The sequence below is a fragment of the Mycteria americana genome, chromosome Z, assembly GCF_035582795.1.
Source record: "Mycteria americana isolate JAX WOST 10 ecotype Jacksonville Zoo and Gardens chromosome Z, USCA_MyAme_1.0, whole genome shotgun sequence".
Classification (NCBI taxonomy): domain Eukaryota; kingdom Metazoa; phylum Chordata; class Aves; order Ciconiiformes; family Ciconiidae; genus Mycteria; species Mycteria americana.
Window position 1 is genome coordinate 23,028,858 of NC_134396.1, and position 19,638 is coordinate 23,048,495.

General features: G+C 38.1%; 1 protein-coding gene across 4 annotated transcripts in view; it reads right to left on the reverse strand.

Annotated features, from left to right (window-relative positions):
• LOC142421802 (histone-arginine methyltransferase CARM1-like) overlaps nt 1-19,638 on the reverse strand; it is a 78,936-nt gene that overhangs the window by 21,676 nt on the left and 37,622 nt on the right. For all 4 annotated transcript variants that reach the window (XM_075526890.1, XM_075526889.1, XM_075526888.1 and 1 more), the window contains exons 3-5: nt 15,602-15,708; nt 15,292-15,396; nt 7,408-7,518 (exon numbers count right to left, since the gene is read on the reverse strand). In XM_075526890.1, coding sequence (XP_075383005.1) covers nt 7,408-7,518; nt 15,292-15,396; nt 15,602-15,708 — 323 coding nt within the window. The remainder of the gene's footprint in view (nt 1-7,407; nt 7,519-15,291; nt 15,397-15,601; nt 15,709-19,638) is intronic.

Consider the following 19,638-nt stretch of genomic DNA (forward strand, 5'->3'; position numbering starts at 1 on the left):
TTTTAGACTGGATATTAGGAAATTTTTCTTTTAGACTGGATATTAGGAAATTAGGAAATTTTTCTTCACCGAGAGGGTTATCAAGCATTGGAACAGACTGCCCAGGGAAGTGGTTGAGTCGCCATCCCTGGAGGTATTTAAAGGACGTTTGGATGAGGTACTTAGAGACATGGTGTAGTGATGGTTTTTGGCAGTGTTAGGTTTATGGTTGGACTCGATGATCTTAAAGGTCTTTTCCAACCTATATGATTCTGTGATTCTGTGATTCTGTGATAAGCCTGATAATCAATGTCATGGATCATACAAAGTTATGAATAATTCAAGCCTTTTCCATATGACTTCCCCCAGAAATATCATGAAACATTACAAAATACCAAAAAAATGTTTTACATTTTGACACCAGGATCCCTTCCTAATGAAAATCAAGAGTCTGTTTTCTCTGGACACCAAACAAAACTCTACAAAATCCCTCACGGAACAAAAACAAAACTCTGGAAACAAAAAATCTTACTCCCAAAGGACTCCCAAAGTTGGCAAACAGATCAAAGTATTTCACATAGATTTAAAAGATAATCTGTGCAAGCACTGCTGTATGAGCCCTGCCAAAACAGTAAACAGCATGACAACATCCTTAATACTGAAATACAAATAGTCCAATGGCTTTCTATCTAATTGTGCAACTACATACTTTTCAGAGATGCTTAAGAACTATGCATTTGAAAGTTCTGCTGTAATTAAACTTAACGTTCTGAATGCTGGAGGCTACAGAGAAAACAGAATAACTTCTTCCCATTATGTAGAAGACTCAGACAACTCGTGTAGGTGAAACATATATATGCGTTAACAACATGTCTTAGTGCAACACTTCAAAAAACCCAAACAGAAATACAAAGTTAATTTGACATACACATTCTCTGTGCATTTTTCAAAAGTAAACAGCAAGACTGACAGATGGCCCACCCAAGCCCCTGAGCAAAAATGTGACAGAGAGTTTAACTGGCTGTAATCATCAGTTGTCATACATAAAAGTACATTTATGCAGCTGCAAAAGAAAGTAAAATTAGTACAGTTAGTCTATCAGGAAGCTTTATACAACTCCACCTGCTCAGATTTTGCACCTCAGCAGCAGCTGCATTTATCCAAGATAGTAAGTCACTTTTCTGACCTTGCCTAACAGGACCTCTCAGGAGTAATTACACCTACATCAGAACGTAAAATATAAGGCTTGGTCCACACATTAGAGTTCATCTGAACTACCAAGGCTTTTAAATATAGAGGTAAACTAAGAGTGTATGAATGAGATATTTATTCTACACTAGTTCCAAAGAATACAAGGAGTCATAGATCATAGAATGATTTGGGTTGGAAGGGACTTTTAAAGGTCACCTAGTCCAAGCCCCCTCCTGTGGGCAGGGATGTCTTCCACTAGATCAGGTTGCTCAAAGCCCAGTCCAACTGGACCTTGAACTCTTCCAGGAACAGGGCAGCCACAACTTCTCTGGGCAACCTGTTCCAGCATCTCACCACCCTCATCATAAAAAAGTTCTTATGTCCAATCTAAACCTACTGTCTTTTAGTTTAAAACCATTGCTCCTTGTCCTGTCACTACAGGGTCTCTGTAGCGTAAAAAGTCTTTCTCCATCTTTCTTCTAAGCCCCCTTTAAGTACTGGAAGGCTGCTATAAGGTCTCCCCAGAGCCTTCTCTTCTCCAGGCTGAACAACCCCACCTCTCTCAGCCTTTCCTCATAGGGATGTTCCAGCCCTCTGATCATTTTTGTGGCCCTCCTCTGGACCCAGGCTCCAACAGGTCCATGTCTTTCTTGTACGGGCAACTCCAGAGCTTGATGTGGTATGCCAGGTGGGGTCTCACCAGAGGAGAGTAGAGGGGCAGAATCACCTCCCTTGACCTGCTGGCCACACTTCATTTTACGCAGCTCAGGATACAGTTGGCTTTCTGGGCTGCAAGCACACATCATCCATCAGTATCCTCAAGTCTTTCTCCATAATCCATTGAGCTGCTCTCAATCTCGGTCTGTACTGATATTGAGGATTGCCCTAACCCAGGTGCAGGACCTTGCACTTGGCCTTGTTGAACTTCATGATGTTCTCACAGGCCCACTCCTCAAGCCTGTCAAGATGTCTATGGATGGCATCCCTTCCCTCAAGCCTATCAACTGCGCTACTCAGCTTGGTGTAGTCTACAAACTTGCTGAGGCTGTGCTCAATCCCACTGTCTGTGTCACTGATGAAGATATTAAATAGTATTGATCCCAGCACAGACCCTTGAGGGATACCACTCATTACTGGTTTCCACTCGGACATTGAGCCATTGACTGTAAGTCTTTAGACACGGACACCCAGCCAATCCCTTATCCATCTAATAGTCCATCCATCAAACCTTATCTCTCCAACTTAGAGGTAAGAACGTTGCATGAAAGTTTGTTTTCTGGGGTAGAGAAATCTACTTGTAAAACTCTCTACTTCCATTATGTTGTTTCTGATGACTGTTTCACCAGATTCTCAGCAGCAAGTGCTGTGTTTTTTTTGAAGTGACTACCTAGCATTTATATATCTATATTCAGATTAACAGCTAAAATCCACAACCCATCTTCCCTGAGAGAGAAACTGATACGCTCTTAGTTTTTTACCCAGTTGCCTTTTGCAAAGTGTGTATATGTTGCCTTTTGCAAAGTGTGTAATATGTTGCCTTTTGCAAAGTGGGTAATATGTTGCCTTTTGCAAAGTGGGTAATATGTTGCCTTTTGCAAAGGCAACATATTACAAATGTTTTGTTTTCTTTTTTTCATAGATTCATAGAATGGTTTGGGTTGGAAGGGACCCTTAAAGGTCATCTAGTGTAACCCCCTGCAATGAGCGGGGACATCTTCAACTAGATCAGGTTGCTCAGAGCCCCATCCAACCTGACCTTGAATGTTTCCAGGGATGGGGCATCTACCACCTCTCTGGGGAACCTGTGCCAGTGCTTCACCACCCTCATTGTAAAAAATGTCTTCCTTAGATATACCTAGTCTGAATCCACCCTCCTTTAATTTTTAGTCTGCATTATCACCATACCGTATAAACCCCACCACACAGCATCTGACATACCAGATGAGACAGCAGACAACTTGCCACATAATTAAATGCAGTTAAAGTCTTTTAATCTAAATAACAGAAAACACAAACAGGTGCAGTTTATTTGTTTATTGCACAGAAGATAGTAAGGTGCACACAACTATCACCTAAACACTACATAGCAAATAACTGCAAACGTTATGGCACTTGAGACAGAATCTTTGCAAGACTACTCCCAGTGTGCATCAAATGCGTTTCTAAATTCCTGTATGTCTCTTGCAGGCAAACTGAGTCCACCCATATGTGAGCACCCTCAGGAGTCGTAACACAGTCCGCTCAAGGTTAATTGTCTTTTGTTAAATTAATTCCCTCATGTTTGGCTATTGCAACAGTTTAAATAGCAGTCTTACATGTAACAACTCATGTCCCATATCATGACAGACAGACAAGCATTTCACCAGAAGTAATTATTTTTACTTTTAACGATCCCATTGCTAGCTGATCTCCACAATACCATCACATTTTCCTCATGTATAGTAGCTCTTTCGTTCAGTTTATCGAAGTGCTCTACATACATGTTTTTTCCAGTCTGTTAACGTTAATGTTTCCCCTTGGTCCTAGATAAGCTGCTTAGAATCACATTTCCTGTTTAGACAAAACAACTACCAGCACCAGTCACTTTCAGCCTTATTTCTTCTGCTCCCCACCATTTTTTTGGCAAAGGATTTACTGCAATAGTGAAATGAGCAGATTGAAATGGCTTTCATCTCACATCTCATGCACACACCACTGAAGAGCACTGGCTATCATTCACTCTACACAATTTGCTTCCCATTACAAACTTATTTATTAGGCAAGACCTGTTTCAAATTTCTTTCTCTACCATGGACTGCACATAGCATGAGCCAGCTGCCAGCAGTTTTATATCCTAAACATGGAGTCACAGAACGGAAGAAAAACTGGTGCAGAATCATAAAAGTTCACAGGGTTTCTCTCCTCTGTCGAAGTTTTTGAAACAGGAAAAAAAGGTAGCGGGTAAGCCTTGGATACACAAATGCCAGGCAGAAACTATTGTCTGTGTCAGTAAAAACACTAATATCCAATAGGTAGACCAGACTGACAGGAAAGTAAACAAAAGGTGACAATAATATTCTCAATTCCTTTGAATGCTATTCTTTTCAGTGTAGGGAAACAGCAAAGTACTAGATGGGGGAATAAATACTATACAGTCCTTGGACTGTAATAATGAGTTGCATTTTAAAATTATATATATTACAAATTCATCTTCTGTTGTCATTTTTAGTTTAAACACAAATAAAACTTGTCTAATGTAAACCTGTATGAACTTCACTGGAATTATGTCAAACATACAGACAACCATAACAAAGAGTCTCAGGTCTGTCTAGCTCTTCTGAACAGCTTAATGAGGCCATGGAGCAAAGACCAAAACAGAAATGCAAGCATATTGCAAACCGATGAAAAACCCACCCAACTACTACACAGAACACAGTGACACAGACATGGGATTCTCCAGCGAATATCTGAAATAAATGAGTGACTAAGTAACAGCCAGTATGTTTCCTAATACAGCAGCTGCTATGCATTTTCCCTCCAACACACTTTTCAGATATTCTACCGTTGCACATTTGTACACAGTACACAGTTTTCAACACTGTCAAACAGACATCTGATTTCTGTTAACTGCATTGCAGTGCTAAATTTTTAATACCATTCTTTCAAAATAAACCTCCAACTGTAAAGAGGAATTTACTGTAAACCCAACAAATCTCTCAGTAAGAAGTACTACAGCATTAATTTGCATTGTTCAAATATAATTTCCCTTCAGTCAGGAGTTCATTGTATTGGTTTCAAGTGTTTTGTATTAAAATAGAAAAAATAAAAAAAGGAACAAGACTCATTAATCTCACATTCAACATTATTACACATACCTGAAACTGATGAAAAATATAGTAAATCCATACAGAAATGAGAGAAGAAATGGATGGAAAGTAATGCTCTTCTCATAATCCAGATAATTGATAAACCATACTAATGAAATCCCACTGTGGAATATTAAGAGATGACAAATAGTATATCTAAGGCTAAACATCTTTATACCGAATAAGAAATTATAAGAAACTTAAATTCTTAAAACATATTATGTGTTAATAGATCAGCTGATCTGCAATACAGTTCATGAGTGAACAAGTTTTCACAAAAAATTATGACTATAGAAGTCTATTATATTTCTTATGAAAATTGAGTCCCATTTGGGGAAGTAGGAGAAGAAAATTACCAAAAATCTATGAATTATCAAACTGAGACTCTGACATTTTAGCCAGTATTCTCCAGTATCCACAGCTGCTTAAGGTTCTTTACTTCTCTTTATCAATCAAAGGTTCTTTACTCCTCTTTATCAATCATAGCTTTAAGCAGTTTAGCATTTCATCTACCCCACAAAAGCAATTCAGTTTCTAAAACCAATGGATTAATGGTCTTTCTCTACCCATGAGTTGCTAGATATATTACTCACATTTACATTGCATGAAAAAATACACAATATTTGATACACTGCAGATGCAGCATGTGCTGTTTTCACAACTAGTGATTTTGCTTACTTCTGACTGGAGTTAAGTTCAAACCTGTGACTAAAAGGTTAAAAAAACCCGTATACATTATACTCACTACTACACATTACACTACTACTAAGAAAAGCAAGTTCTTGTTTTGTCTTTTTATTATGCTTTCATAAATAAAACTTCTATCATGAAACAAAGATATTGTACAAAATCGTATCTGTTTACAAAATCCTGTGTGAAATAAGAACCACCCTCCCCCCTTCCTTCTGAGAAATACCTTCCATATATTAACATGTTTAATGCTTTTGATAGGTCTGACAAAATGACAGACATCAGAAAAAAAATATCTTTAATTATGAAGAATCTTTCTAATTTTTCTAATTATAATAAGAAAATAGAAATGTTCTTTCAGTGCTTTCATATGCTAAGTTAGGCTAGTACATCCTCACCAATTCCAAACCTAACGTACACATAATAAGAAAACATTTGTCAATAGCACACAAATAAGGCGAAAGTAGAAAATGATTGTATGAAACAACGAGTTTCCTCAATACGCAAGTTAATGCAAAATGCATATGGGGAAATTATGGAGTCCTGTATTTAAGCTGGAATGAAAAATACAAAGAATTTATACATTAATAACTACTTCTATCTAATACCCACATTTTCTTCTTTAAGACCTAAACAGATTATCTCTATTTCCAATAGCAATGTATTTCCTTCACAATGTTACAGTTGACAACTGGTGTTTGCCAGCCTTCACCAAGAGCAAGGCTGGATTGCTGCATCAGGACATATGGGAGGAACTTTCACTGAACAGCTGCATGCTTATCCTGTGGACTTAGAGGAACTATGGACTCCTAATGTTGCTCATGAACATTTATATTCTAGATCAGTAAAGCAAGGAGAAAAATTAACATCTAGATACCGCAAACTTTTTCTAGGTATGGGATGAAAAATCCTCCACTTCACCACTTTTCACCCTCTTCCACATTAAAACTATTTTTAAAAATCAGCTAGAGGTTATCAGTGTTCACAAAATTTATAACGATAATGCTCACACTTCTCCCTACACATTCTGATGTTCACGTAAATAAGCAGAGCCTGCGAGAAAAAACATGGAGATTTTTGCTGTTGCTGCTATTTAGGATTAGCACTTTTTAGGAAGTGAACTTCTCCTAAGGCATTTAGTTACCAATCCCACTTTGAGTGCTTGATTTTTTTTTTAAATCATATTAGAATGCTTAGTAAAAACAATCTTTTATTTTTACTAAGAAAAATACCTTTTAAAACTAAGTGCATTCTTCGAACATTTTTAAACCATAAGAACCCTTTTTAAACCCTAAGAACACAGTTTTGTAAGAAGGTTGAAAGACGTAACTAATCACACGTAGCAGGAAACTAACTCAACTGTCTGATCACACAGATGTCCAAGAGTCTTAGGGAAAAAAACACCCAAATGTTTTGCACAGAACCCATGAAAACAACATCTGGTTTAATTTTTTTTTTTCCCTTCTGAAAGTAAGAAGTTTAATCACAGTTATGACTGTTCACCATTTTTCACAGAAACAACAATCATATAGTTTATTTATTTGACACATTAGAACATTTAGAACACCTTCAAAAATTACCTTCCAAAAGTGTTGCCCATTAGAGACCTGCCTTCTTACAAAAACCACACTGAAGCCTTTTTGAGGCACAGTTCTAGATCTCTTAACATTTTCACTCTACACCTCAGGTGAAAAACACTTACCTCTGCATATTTTGCCATTGAACTGGCTTCAACTGCATAGACTTTTCTAGCTCCAGCCTGCACTGCAAAAAATGAAAGGATTCCTGATCCGCAGCCAACATCTAGGACCACCTTGAGAACAAAAGGCAGAGCAAAAGAAACAAAATAATCAAAAAGTCACTTCCTGACACCTCTTTTAAGTAAGTAAATTTTCAAACCTGTACCCTGCATTTAGTAAGCCTGGCATTATGCAAGAATATTACTAATTTCACTTGAAAAAGTGAAAGGCTTGTTAATGAAGAGTTTTAATGCCCTTAATCTTTATTTTAGCAGCAACAGCATATCTTTAAAAGAGTGTGGATTATTTTCGTGTGTAAATACAGTTATGATTTGGAGGAAATAGATTTTGTAATGAAGTTTCTTTAGGATAAAAATTTGAAAAACAAGTGTAGTCTGAATACACTGGGGAGGGAGGGAAGACATGACAATAACAATTCTTTGAAGGACTACAGAATTGCGTCTTTCTGAATGAAAAATCACTCTGTGATGTGGAAGTACCTTGGATAAAACCAAACTGTATCTTTGTTCAAATATTGGTCCTGCTTGCTGATGTTAGTATTAGACCTTTAATTGCACTGCTTGATGTGGTGTCTCTCGAAGGCACTCAGTTAAACATAAATCCCAAAGCCTCATTTTCTCCATCAGTCAGGTGGCCCACTTGTTGCAAGCCAAAATGTTGACTGAAATGTTTCAAAGGGTCAAAATTTTGTTTCAATGTATAGTGTAATGCAAAGCCAGCAACTGCTGCAATGGTCCAGACAAGCCTCTAGTTGTTAGCTTTGTTCTGTTGTACAGGTCACTAAACACTGCTGCAGAGGCATAAGTACATGGACAGAGAGGCTAACTGCCGGAGAAATGGTTAAGATTATGTGACTGATGTCATCTTTGATGCAAAGCCCACTTTTATACTGCCCAACAGAATTAGGCTAATACCAGTACCTTGCTTCCCCAAAATTTTAATATCAGCTTTGAGAAAAATCTCACAGAACAGCTCACCATTCAGGTTCCTCCTATGGGTCTGTGTTTAACTGAAAACAAGGAGCAACAGTTTTCCTGTCCCTGTGGCTGAAATTCTCATTAAATTTTGATCCAAGATATGAAATTCACAAGCCTGTTAGGTGATTTAAGCCACCTGGAACTGGAACCTCCTAAGATTTCAAAGCACTTCAACCATGAAACCAAGCTACAGCCCTGATCCAATCTCAAGAGTCAAGAGCAGAGAAGCTTAAATATAATAAAGATTCAGAGTAATACTTCAGCTTAGTATACTACCAGCTACCCCTGTTCTTTATTGCTTATCCGTCCCAACTTCCCATATGATTCACATTGCTTACCAGCCTTTAAAAACACAAAGAGAAAATTTTGTGTATTCAAACAGAATAGTTTCGACAGAAAAATAACCTCTTAGAATGAAGGGCACATTCCACTCCCCAGAAGTTACTCTACATGACATTTAGGTTATGTATTAAAGAATGCAGTCTAACGCACATGGCCTGAATCTGTTGTAGATAATATGAATTCAAGTTACAGAAGTACTCCACTGCAAAATAAATTAACATTGCTTCTGATATTGCACACAGTCTCAAGTTTGGCATAGAAGCCAGAACCTTGCCTTTAATGGAATATGTGCAAAGAACATGGAAACTGTGCAAAGAATGACTCACATGCATGGAGCTTTGGGAATAGGCAATGAGCTAGCTGAGAGCTTACAGGTAGGAATGAGAACACACAGGGAAGGGATACAGATATTATTGAGGTAGGCATCTGTTATAGACCACTTGATCAAGAAGAGGAGGAAATGATGCCTTCTGGAGGAAGCCTCATGATCATAGGCCGTATTACTTATCAGGAAATTCAACCACCCCAGTTCCTACTGGAAGGGTGGTATGGTGGGGCACAACCAATCCAGGGGATTTCTGGAGTGTCTTGATAATTTTCTGATACTAGTGATCAATAAGCCGAGCAGGGGAGCTGTTCTACTGAATCTGCTGCTAACAAACTGTCATGGTTTAACGCCAGTCAGCAACTAAGCAGCACACAGTCGCTCGCTCACCCTCCCCTCCCTGGTGGGATGGGGCAGAGAATCAGGAAAAAAGAAAAGTAAAACCTGTGCGTTGAGATAAAGACAATTTAACAGGACAGCAAAGGAAGAGAAAATAATAATAATAATAACAATAACAATACTACTAATAATGATGATGAAAGAATATACAAAACAAGTGATGCACAATGCAATTGCTCACGCACTGACTGATGCCCAGCCCGTCCCTGAGCAGCAATTGCTGCCCCGCAGCCAGCTCACCCTCAGTTTCTATACTGAGCATGACGTCATATGGTATGGAATAGCCCTTTGGGCAGTTGGGGTCAGCTGTCCTGGCTGTGCCCCCTCCCAGCTTCTTGTGCACCTGGCAGAGCATGGGAAGCTGAAAAGTCCTTGACCAGTGTAAGCACTGCTTAGCAACAACCAAAACATCAGTGTATTAACATTATTCTCATACTAAATCCAAAACACAGCACTATACCAGCTACTAGGAAGAAAATTAACTCTATCCCAGCTGAAACCAGGACACAAACATTCCCAGCCTCTAGTGAGGGGATGACTGCTAGAAACCAGCTTTGTAAAAAAAGAGACCTAAGGGTCCTCCTGCTGGACAACAAGCTGAATACGAGTCAGCCCTCGCAGCCAAGAAGGCCAACTGCATATTGGGCTGTATTAGCAAGAGTGCAACCAGCAGAGGTCAGGGAAAGGCCATTTTTAAGACGACATCTGGGGAACTCTGTCCAGTTTTGATCTCCCCAGCGCAAGACAGACACTGACATATTGCAGCAAGTCCCATGGAAGTCCACCAAGATAATTAGGGGGCTGGAGGACATGACACATGAAGAGAGGTTTGAGGTTGGTTTGTCTAGTTTTAGCAAGAGGAGGCAGGCTAATGGGAGAGCTTACTGCTGTCTTCATCTGCCTAATGGGAGTTCAGAGAAAACTGAGACAGACTCTTCTTGAAGGAGACACACAGTGATAGGACAAGAGGCAATGGACACAATGCGTTACATAAGAAATTCCAACAGATATAGTAAAACTTTTTCACCGTGAGGGTTGTCAGACACTGGAACTCCATCCTTGGATCCGTTAAAAATGCAACTGGACAGACCTTAAGCAACCTGGTCTAGTTGGCCCTGCTTTCAGTAGAGGTTTGGACTAGAGATGTCCAGAGGTTCTTTCTGGCCTATATTACTTTAATCCAATGAACTTGCAATAGCACACCTTGCTCCCCAAGTGGCATTGCTGTTATCGCTGCCATCCCCTACAGAAAGCTTTGCTCCCTCTAGATAGGAAGAGCATCCTAACAGAGCTGTAAGAGCAGGCATTAAGACAAAGTGCTGTGAAATAACAATACATGGTACTAGTATGCTTCTTTCTGAAAAGTAGAATTTTAAAATAAGTAATAGACAGATAGTTAGGTGATGATGATGTCATGCATATTGAGAGGAAAGGTGGTAGACTGTATGTGCTTCAGTATTTATTTTGAAATGTGAATGGAACGACTTCAGCAATTATCAGAAATCAGAGTCAGGAATAATATATACCCTACCCTCCTGACCACAGTTCAGTACTGTTCCTGATTTCACCTACACAGATGAATAGCTTTCCTAATGTGTATTTAATGGGAATTACATGTGCAAATATGCTTGTATGCTTGAGTACTTGCACAATTAGAGTCTTGAAAAGCACTTTTGAATAAAAGGGGTGGGGGGCAGAGGTCAAACAAGTAAGAGCAACAATAGGGTGAACACATAAAACTAAAAGCAAAAATGTCATATATCTACAATGACATGATTCAAAATTACTATATATCAGCAAGATTATATACAAAAAGCTTTTTTTTTAGCATGTGGCTTTGATTGCACTATGTGAATGGTTAATTTGTGTGATCCTTCATCCAGGATCATTGGAAATATTCTAATTCTAGTTGCTTTGCTTTTAAGTAAAGTATTCATAAATAGACTACAAATTAAAAAATTCAAAAGGCTCAGAACCTAAGACTTATTTTCAAAAGAAGTAGAAATGTGTCAGCCTTTACTCAGTTTGAAACAGCATTATACACTGCTACTGTATAAATTTAGTTATGAGCCCTTTTTTTAGTATAACCAATTTTTAGTACTAACCAGTTTAGTATAACCAAGTAAAAACACTTCGAACTCGCCCTTTTGGCTTTATAACAATTCAAAATCTAAGACAAAGTTTTACTAAAAAAATTAGCGAAAGCTCTAAGGCAACTCCTTCTAAGAGTAAATATAAAGGAGTATAAGCCAGTAAGAATTACCATTCTAATGTGAAGAATCCAGCCTCAGATTCATTAGATTATGAATGAGTTCTTATTCTTTTAAGCTTCAATAGTCACAAATGGTCAATCCAAGCACTACTCCCAATTTGTGCTAAAGTAGCTTTCCTCCAACAGTGTTTGAATTTATCACCAAGAACCCTCTCAAAGGGTACAGAATTAATTTTGTCCAGCACAACTCAGACAACCTGTTTCACTTTCTCATACAGATTTTTAAAAAAAAAAAACAAAAACAAACAAAGCCTAGAATAAGAAAAAATATACTTTATCACCAGATATCCCTTCACTATAGGCAAAAACGTTTGTATAATAAATCACTACAGAATTTAGGGAAGGAGGCAGCAAAGGCAAAGAAATATATTGGGGGGATGCAGAGTAGGTAGGAAACAATAAGACAAATAGCAATTGAATAAAACTTTTTCCAGTAATGGAGGTATTAAAATTATTATGTCCTTTTTGCCTTTTTAATCTCCTCACTGCCATCATTAAATGTTTCTGTTTGCCTTATAGTTTCTGGACATAGGATAAATATAGTTGCCTTATTTCCAACAGATCAAGTCTCAGCACAATGGGTTTCTCAGGTTCTCATGGGAAAGCATTTTGCCACAATATAGGTAGTTCAATTTTTTCAGCTACATTTATTCTGAAAATTGCCATTTCTCAACAGAATCAGGAAAAAGATAGATCATTTTCTAGGTGGGTGGCCAACAACACCCAGCCCGTAACAGTCTTACTATTAGGTACGCTGATGAGAAGCCAAGGCACCTCCAACAGTTGGGAAAATAAACAAACCAAGAGCAAAGCAAGCAAGCTGTACTACTGCACAGCAGCAAGACTTCCTACAGAGGCAAAGAGTATGCAAAACCTGAATTCCTTACTGCAGGCACAAAAATGGAAAGGATATGTTACCTGCAGACATAAGTCTGCCTTTTGCATTATAACATGGGAGCATCCTGTTTAGCAAGAAGCCAATGGCAAAAAATCCTCTCTCTGCTGTTTCTTTCACCATATAGTCAAGTCACATATTCCAGTACAAAATTTAATCCATTAATGACACAGTAGCTCCACTTACCCAGCTGGTATCATCCAGTACCAGATGCTTTGGGGTTTGATTCTGATGCCTACAGCAAAGTGGAGCAGCCCTGTGCACACCACTAGTTTACTAACCTTATTGAATTAAATAGGAGAGGAAAATTGTCTCAGGCCTGAAAGAAATTACAGAGCCTGAAACCTATTTGTTTCATTTCTACAAAGGTTTGTTTCATTTCTACAAATGTAAATAGTTAAGAATAGTTTTTAAAGAAGCAGAGTTTACCTGACTTGCATGGCAAAGAAAAATTATCAGCTGCACTTGAATTTATTACTAAACTTAAGTAATAGTTGAAACATAATGATCTTAAAACAATTCAGATAAGTTTCACACTTACAACTCTCCTCATTTTGGCCATAAACATGCTACACATTTAAAGGGAAATATTTTGTTTGGTATTTGCTTATATGTTACTAAAGACTCTTTTCTGTGACGTAGTAAAGCCATTTGTGCTGCTGTGAGTTGAAGTCAGAGGCTCCTTTTAAAAGAAAGTGCACACAGAAAGATGAGAGAAAGGAAAGGAGAGACAAAGACACCAAAAAAAATGACAACAAGTTAAAAAAAAAAATTGCACCTTCATTTTCTCCATTGTTTTTGTTTGCAGTCTGCTGCCCAAACACCATAAACAGAGCTCACACGGTCTCAGATGACATTCTGAGAGCTAGGAAACATTCCTGCTAGGCTGCTGCTTACAAACTGCCTATTTGCTTACAGAAGGTCACATGTAGTCTAATATTTTTTTCCTGGTTTTTGTTATTTTATTAAGAGTGCTGAGCAGTGTCATAGCAAGATATGCAGATGACACAATGTCCAGTGATTACAGAGCAGAGAGAGTTAGCAAAGGTAGGCCACTGGACAATGCACAAATAAGTTAAACTCAGTGCTGATTAATATAACTTTGTGGAAAACATGAACTGTTCATGTACCATCCAAGTCCTAAATGAATCATCATCATCAAAGAGCCTAGGCACCATTATGAATTGTTTGGTGAAGATCAATACTCAATGGACAGATGCAGTCCCAGGAAAAGAAGTCAAGATTTATGAGAAGTACAGTAAAGAATAACTAGGAAGTTAGAATTCTGCAATATAAATCAGTTGTATGGCATTGTCCACACTACCATGCATAACTCCTGCCAATCCTTCTCAAAATAGGTGCTGAAGAATTAACAGTGACACTGAGAATGAGGGCAAGAATAATAACAGGGCATATGCAATTTCTTCATACAGAAAAAGACAAAGAGGACTGAGAATACTGACCTCAGAAGCAAGGCTACATAAGAAGAGACAACAAAAATTGACACAATGGAAGAAAAATATAAAGAAAATTAGAACTTCAGTCCTCCTTTGCCTCACAACATAAGAGCAAAATGACAGAAATAGAAAGCTGATAAATCAAAATCTTCCTGAAGGAGATACTTTTCCGCATAACGTGCAATTATATTACGGAAATTGTTGCTGTATTAAGGGTGGAATCAGAGAAGAGTGTGCATGGGTACTGATTCTGGAGAGGGTCAGAAAGTCTTTAGTTAGTGTGATTAATTGAAATAGGAAAAAAAAAAGTAAAATAATATTGTAAAATATACTAGTCCTATGCCCTGCATTTCAAGAAGCCTAAAAAAAAATTAGAAAATTACTTAATCTGTGGCTTGGAGGCAGATTATCCTACATCTCCCCAGGGTAACAAAAGTTTTCTTTTGTCTTTTGCTGAAGTATCTGGTTTGGACAATGTGAGAGGCAGAGGACTAGGTAAAGAAGTAATAATCATTGTTATATTCATAACAGTAGTCTTCAAGATCTAGATACATATTTTAGAGATAAGTTTGGCACCTGTAGTTGTAAGTTCCTGCATTGTTTCCAAATCTTTGCCTTGTACAAATGGAGTCACAGCAACCACATATGTGCTTGCTCAGTTTGTAATGACTGTGGGGTGCAAAAACATTCAGTGTAGACCTCCATGAAAGAGACATAAACTAGAACACCTTTGCAGGTATTTGCAAGAGTCTATATGGCACAATAGCAAATACACAAGTCAACAGTTAAGATCAGGAAACTAAAATTGTATACAAGCTCCAAGATGCCAAATGGGAATGATAACTGCCCAAAATGTCAAGAAACATATACGTGTAGGTTCCCAGATTGCCCACAGAAGACCGCAGAGGAATTTGTAGCTCATGTTTGGATCCATGTTTGGAGCCATTCATCCTGAGGATGTACCATCACCATCATGCATTGTCATCCATGTGCTTGACAATAACATTAATAATATAAAGCACACATGAGTTAGTATATTCATGCACAAAGTCCCAGGTGAGAAAAGGCTCCAGTCTGATCATTGTTGCTCTACAGGGCAAGTAGAAGTTTAGAGCCTAAGCAGCATACTGGAACATTTAAGACTCATAACAGAGCTTACCTTGTCTGTAAAATCTATGTGGTTCTGTAGGATAGCTCTGTGATAAGTGGCCGTCCTCACAAAATCCTGCATCATATTCTGTTGTTGAGACAAACAGCCATAAAACTAAAAGGAAAGGAGGAAGGAAAAACAGAAAAAAGATAAAGCCCACCTTCCATCAATCTTACCTTAAATTACTTGGTACTTAAATTACCAGGGTCCTGACCACCCTCTGAATAAACCTAAGCTATCTTTCTAACTGACCTGGTGACTAAGGTGAAGTAAACAACAGTAACTTAGATTTCACAAACTGGCACTGAAGTCTCATTACCTGAAAATACTGAAGAGCGGATGCTTCATCTGTTCTCTGACTGAACACAGAGCTCTCCTTCTTTTGGCTACGGCATCTCTTCAATGCATTTGAAAATGTGTTGTATTCTGGAAAAGAAAAATAGAAAAGACACAAATGTAGCAAAAACCACAAAGATAGTAAATGAAGATAAACATCCAATGACAAGATAAAAATACATTCAGTCACACTTGAGAGGAATGCTTCATTTGACTTATGGTGTTCATAAATGCACAGTCAACAGTTTCAAATTTCATTAAACAGACAAGAGCTGTTGCAAAGATCTGGCCAGCATCAAAAGATTTTAAGAAGCACTTGGATGCATGCAACAGTGTTGTCAAGGATTCTCCATTCAGGTTAGCTAACTCCTGCAAATATCTGTGATGGTGAACTCTAACAGAGGAGTGGCTGAACACAAGCCTCAACCTGCTATTTCAGGTTAATCTACACTAACCCAAGCTCCATACAGAGAACCACCTAGGGTTATTGTGAAATGCATGGATCTGAGTGAGGAGGTTCACAACCTGGAATAAACCACTCAAATTTAACTGGCCTAAAAAGCCAGGCTGAGGACCATGTATCTTCCTTTAGAAGCAGTCTAGCTAAAAAGCTCAAAGTTATAGCCCTTTGGCTTCTGTGGACAAGATCACTTCTGACATTAGGTAAGTAACAGGAAAAATCATGTGGACCTAAAAAACAAATAACCAGTTCACACAAGGGCTTTTGTCTCCATCTTTTAAGACCAAACCAACCCCCAAGCATAAAGTAATTCCTTGATGTCCAAAAGAAAGGCACATGCCAGTAAGTGGAGAAAGTATCTAGAAAAAGCACTATAAGGAAAAATTGTCAGGGGGGGAATCAGGGATAGAAGTCTTGCATCTTCTGTTCATACAAAGACAAGAGAAGAGAGAAATCAGACCACATCACATTCATAATTTGCTAAACCAGAGATACAGGAAACTCCTAGAACAGTTCACAGGTTTTCAAATAAAAATAGCAATTGCCTGAAGCATGTAACTGTGCACTGGGAAGTACATGCTAAGTGCTCTAATCATTTGGAGATAATTCAATGATTCAATACTTTGAATGGGCTTCGAAACAAAGGGTCTGAAGATAACAGAAACAAATAATTAATAAACTTCTCAATACAGTAACCAGGGAGAGTTTTCCTCATCATTTCAGGAAATTTTGAAATCCGCAAAACAGAGATTTGTTTGTGCTGATCTTTTTCCACTGCAGAAAGCTGGCATATCCAAAAGGGAAGAAATGTAAAAGACAGCAAGTGACTTTCCCTTTAGCTTTGGAAATCAGGACAAGCTCAATGTCAGGCTGTTTGGCAATGAAAACAAAGACCCATGTTTACACAACCCAGCATAAGCATGGTTGCTGCAAAGTTACATTTAATGGGCCAAAAATGTATTTTTGAGTAGGGTCTTGAGAGAGAGATCCTCAGTAGAGAATTTTAAATTCTTGGAAAAAGTGTATAATAAAGACTGCATAGAATTCAGCAAAAGCATCACAAATTGCTATTATTGTTATCCAAGGTTTCCCGTCTTTATACAGCTAGAAATCACTAAAACTGGAAAACTGGATAGAAAAAGCTCCGTCTTTGGAGCAGTCATATATTGTTTCACCATAAGAATTTCACACCAAAAATGTGACAGACAGCCATACTTCCTCAGAGACTTGAAATCAATTGAGGGCACAGCCTCTTGAACCTCTGGGCTACCCCACATAACAAAGTCCACTTGTAAGCATCCAGAGTTCAAGCCATTTCTCTCAGTTGGAATTATGAGCAGTCTAATGTATGAAATGAAATAATTTTGTTAAAAGTCTGGAACAATAGGTCTAAGAAGCATCACAACATTAGTTTGCTGTGAATTAACAGGTCAGTTTAACCTTACTCTAGTAGAAGACTGTAAGGGTGGCAGAAATTGTAAAACACAACTCACCAGCTTATTCAAATGCACTTCACCTGCTGAGGAAATCTGCTAGAGAGCTGATCTGTTGCCACTCTGCAGAATATTCCCATGTAATTTCCAGGTGGGTGAAAGTCCCACTTTGTTACTTCTGGCCTGTCAGCTCCAGTGGGAAGAAGATGCCACATTCAACATCTGAATTTGGGGTGATATGGCGGCCTCAATCATTAAATTGTTCCAGAAGTGATTGTAAATTACCATGAATATGTCATCAACATGCCCTTTTTACTCCCACACAGAGATGATGGTCAGAATGAAACAGTAAGTGACTAGATCATGACAATGAAGAGTGGCCCAAATTACAGACAATGCCAATTTTCTGCTGGAGGATGCAGAAATCAGCTTAAAACAGATCAGTCCCTCTGATTTTTCTGTGCATGAAGAGACAACACCAGAAAAAAGTCTGACACTGGACAGCAGAGATTTTTTTTCCAGACAATCACCCATTGCCTTAAGCTTCTCCTTTTTTTTTTTTTTTTTTTTTCTTCTATCTGAAGGTACGAGATGATGCTACAGATTCAGTGACATGCTTGACTCCTTTCTTTTCTAGTCACTCTTTGCACATTATTTTCATACCTCTGCAGAGACTTTTTGGTAGCTCAGAAGAACATCTTTGGTGTCCAGGAATGAGAATGGATTTCAAAACCACAACACTAAGAAAAACTGGAAAGGCTTGCCTAGAGAGGTTATTCTGTAGAAGTTTTTGTCCTTCAAAGTTTTCAAAATATAACTGTGCAAAGCTCTGAGGAACCTGGGGCTGAACCTGCTTTGCAAAGGAGCCTTGACCAGATGACCATATGAGTTCTCTTCCAACTGAATTATTCTTTGATGCTATGAGAAAAAAGTATGATTTCCTTGTGATGCAGTACTTTATATACAAATAAGACGTTTGTTGCTGGAGCTCTCCAGAGTGCTGGCAAATTACAAAACTAGTACTCACTGAGTACATCAAAATAGAAAGACAGAACAGGAGGTTGACAGAGTTCCTCCACAATCTTTTATAATGGACCTCAGATGGCCTTAAAGTTTTCCTAACAGAGTACCTGCAGGATCACAAGAGGCTCTGGAAGACCACAGAGGAAAAAAGTGTCTCATTTCATTCATCAACCGCAAGAAAAATACAGAATTAAAATCTTCTCTATTAGACAGCAGTAAAGATTCAGCAATAAAAATAGGAACAGTGTTAGATCTAATACATCTTAATGTTTCCACAAACTTTAAATCCCAACTCCACATTCTACACATTCATCAGTGGCTAACACTGTGAGAGAAAACATCTCAGCATAAAAATAGAAATATATATTTAGTTGCTGTTGTTGGATGGGAAGTGAAAAATACTCTAGTGAAAGAAGCAACAGCAACCAAGAGCACTGGTTTACAACTTATCCATGAAAACTTAATGATTTCACCTTTGAGAAATCCTCAGCCTTGTCTGATCCTGCGCTGACTGAATAAAGGTACTGAGAAAAGCCCCCTTAAAGCAGGAGTTTCCTCCTCTTTTCTTTTTCTCATTTGTTCACTGGATGTTAGTTTATCCTCAACATTTATAAATAAAACATTCACCAAAAATCTTCTAGTTGCTTCTACTTACTATTTGAGGGATATTATAGCTAAATAGCTACAAACTAAAGATCAGGTTTTAAGGAAGGAATTACTGTTGCAGATGCGAATTTGGGATTTTGTTTTTCTTTTGAATGCAAGCAGCCAAAGGATTCTAAAGGGAAATCTCTTAGGAAATGCAAATTGCCTAGGAATTATTCATAACAATTGCTACCGCTTTCAAATATTGTCTGAGAATTCAGACATTCATTCATTTATGTGGCAGGGCGAAGTGCCAAATAGTACATCTTTAGTGGCTAATATAGAAAAATGGAATTATTGTGAACACTCTGCACGACAGACACAAGAAATAAATTCAAAAGTAAGACATGCTGAAGCTTTAAGAAATTCTCCCAAATAAGGACCCCCTACTATAGAGAAAAGAAACAGGTTTGTCTGTCTTTAGCATGGACAAGGAACAACATGTTTCTTCCTTTTGTA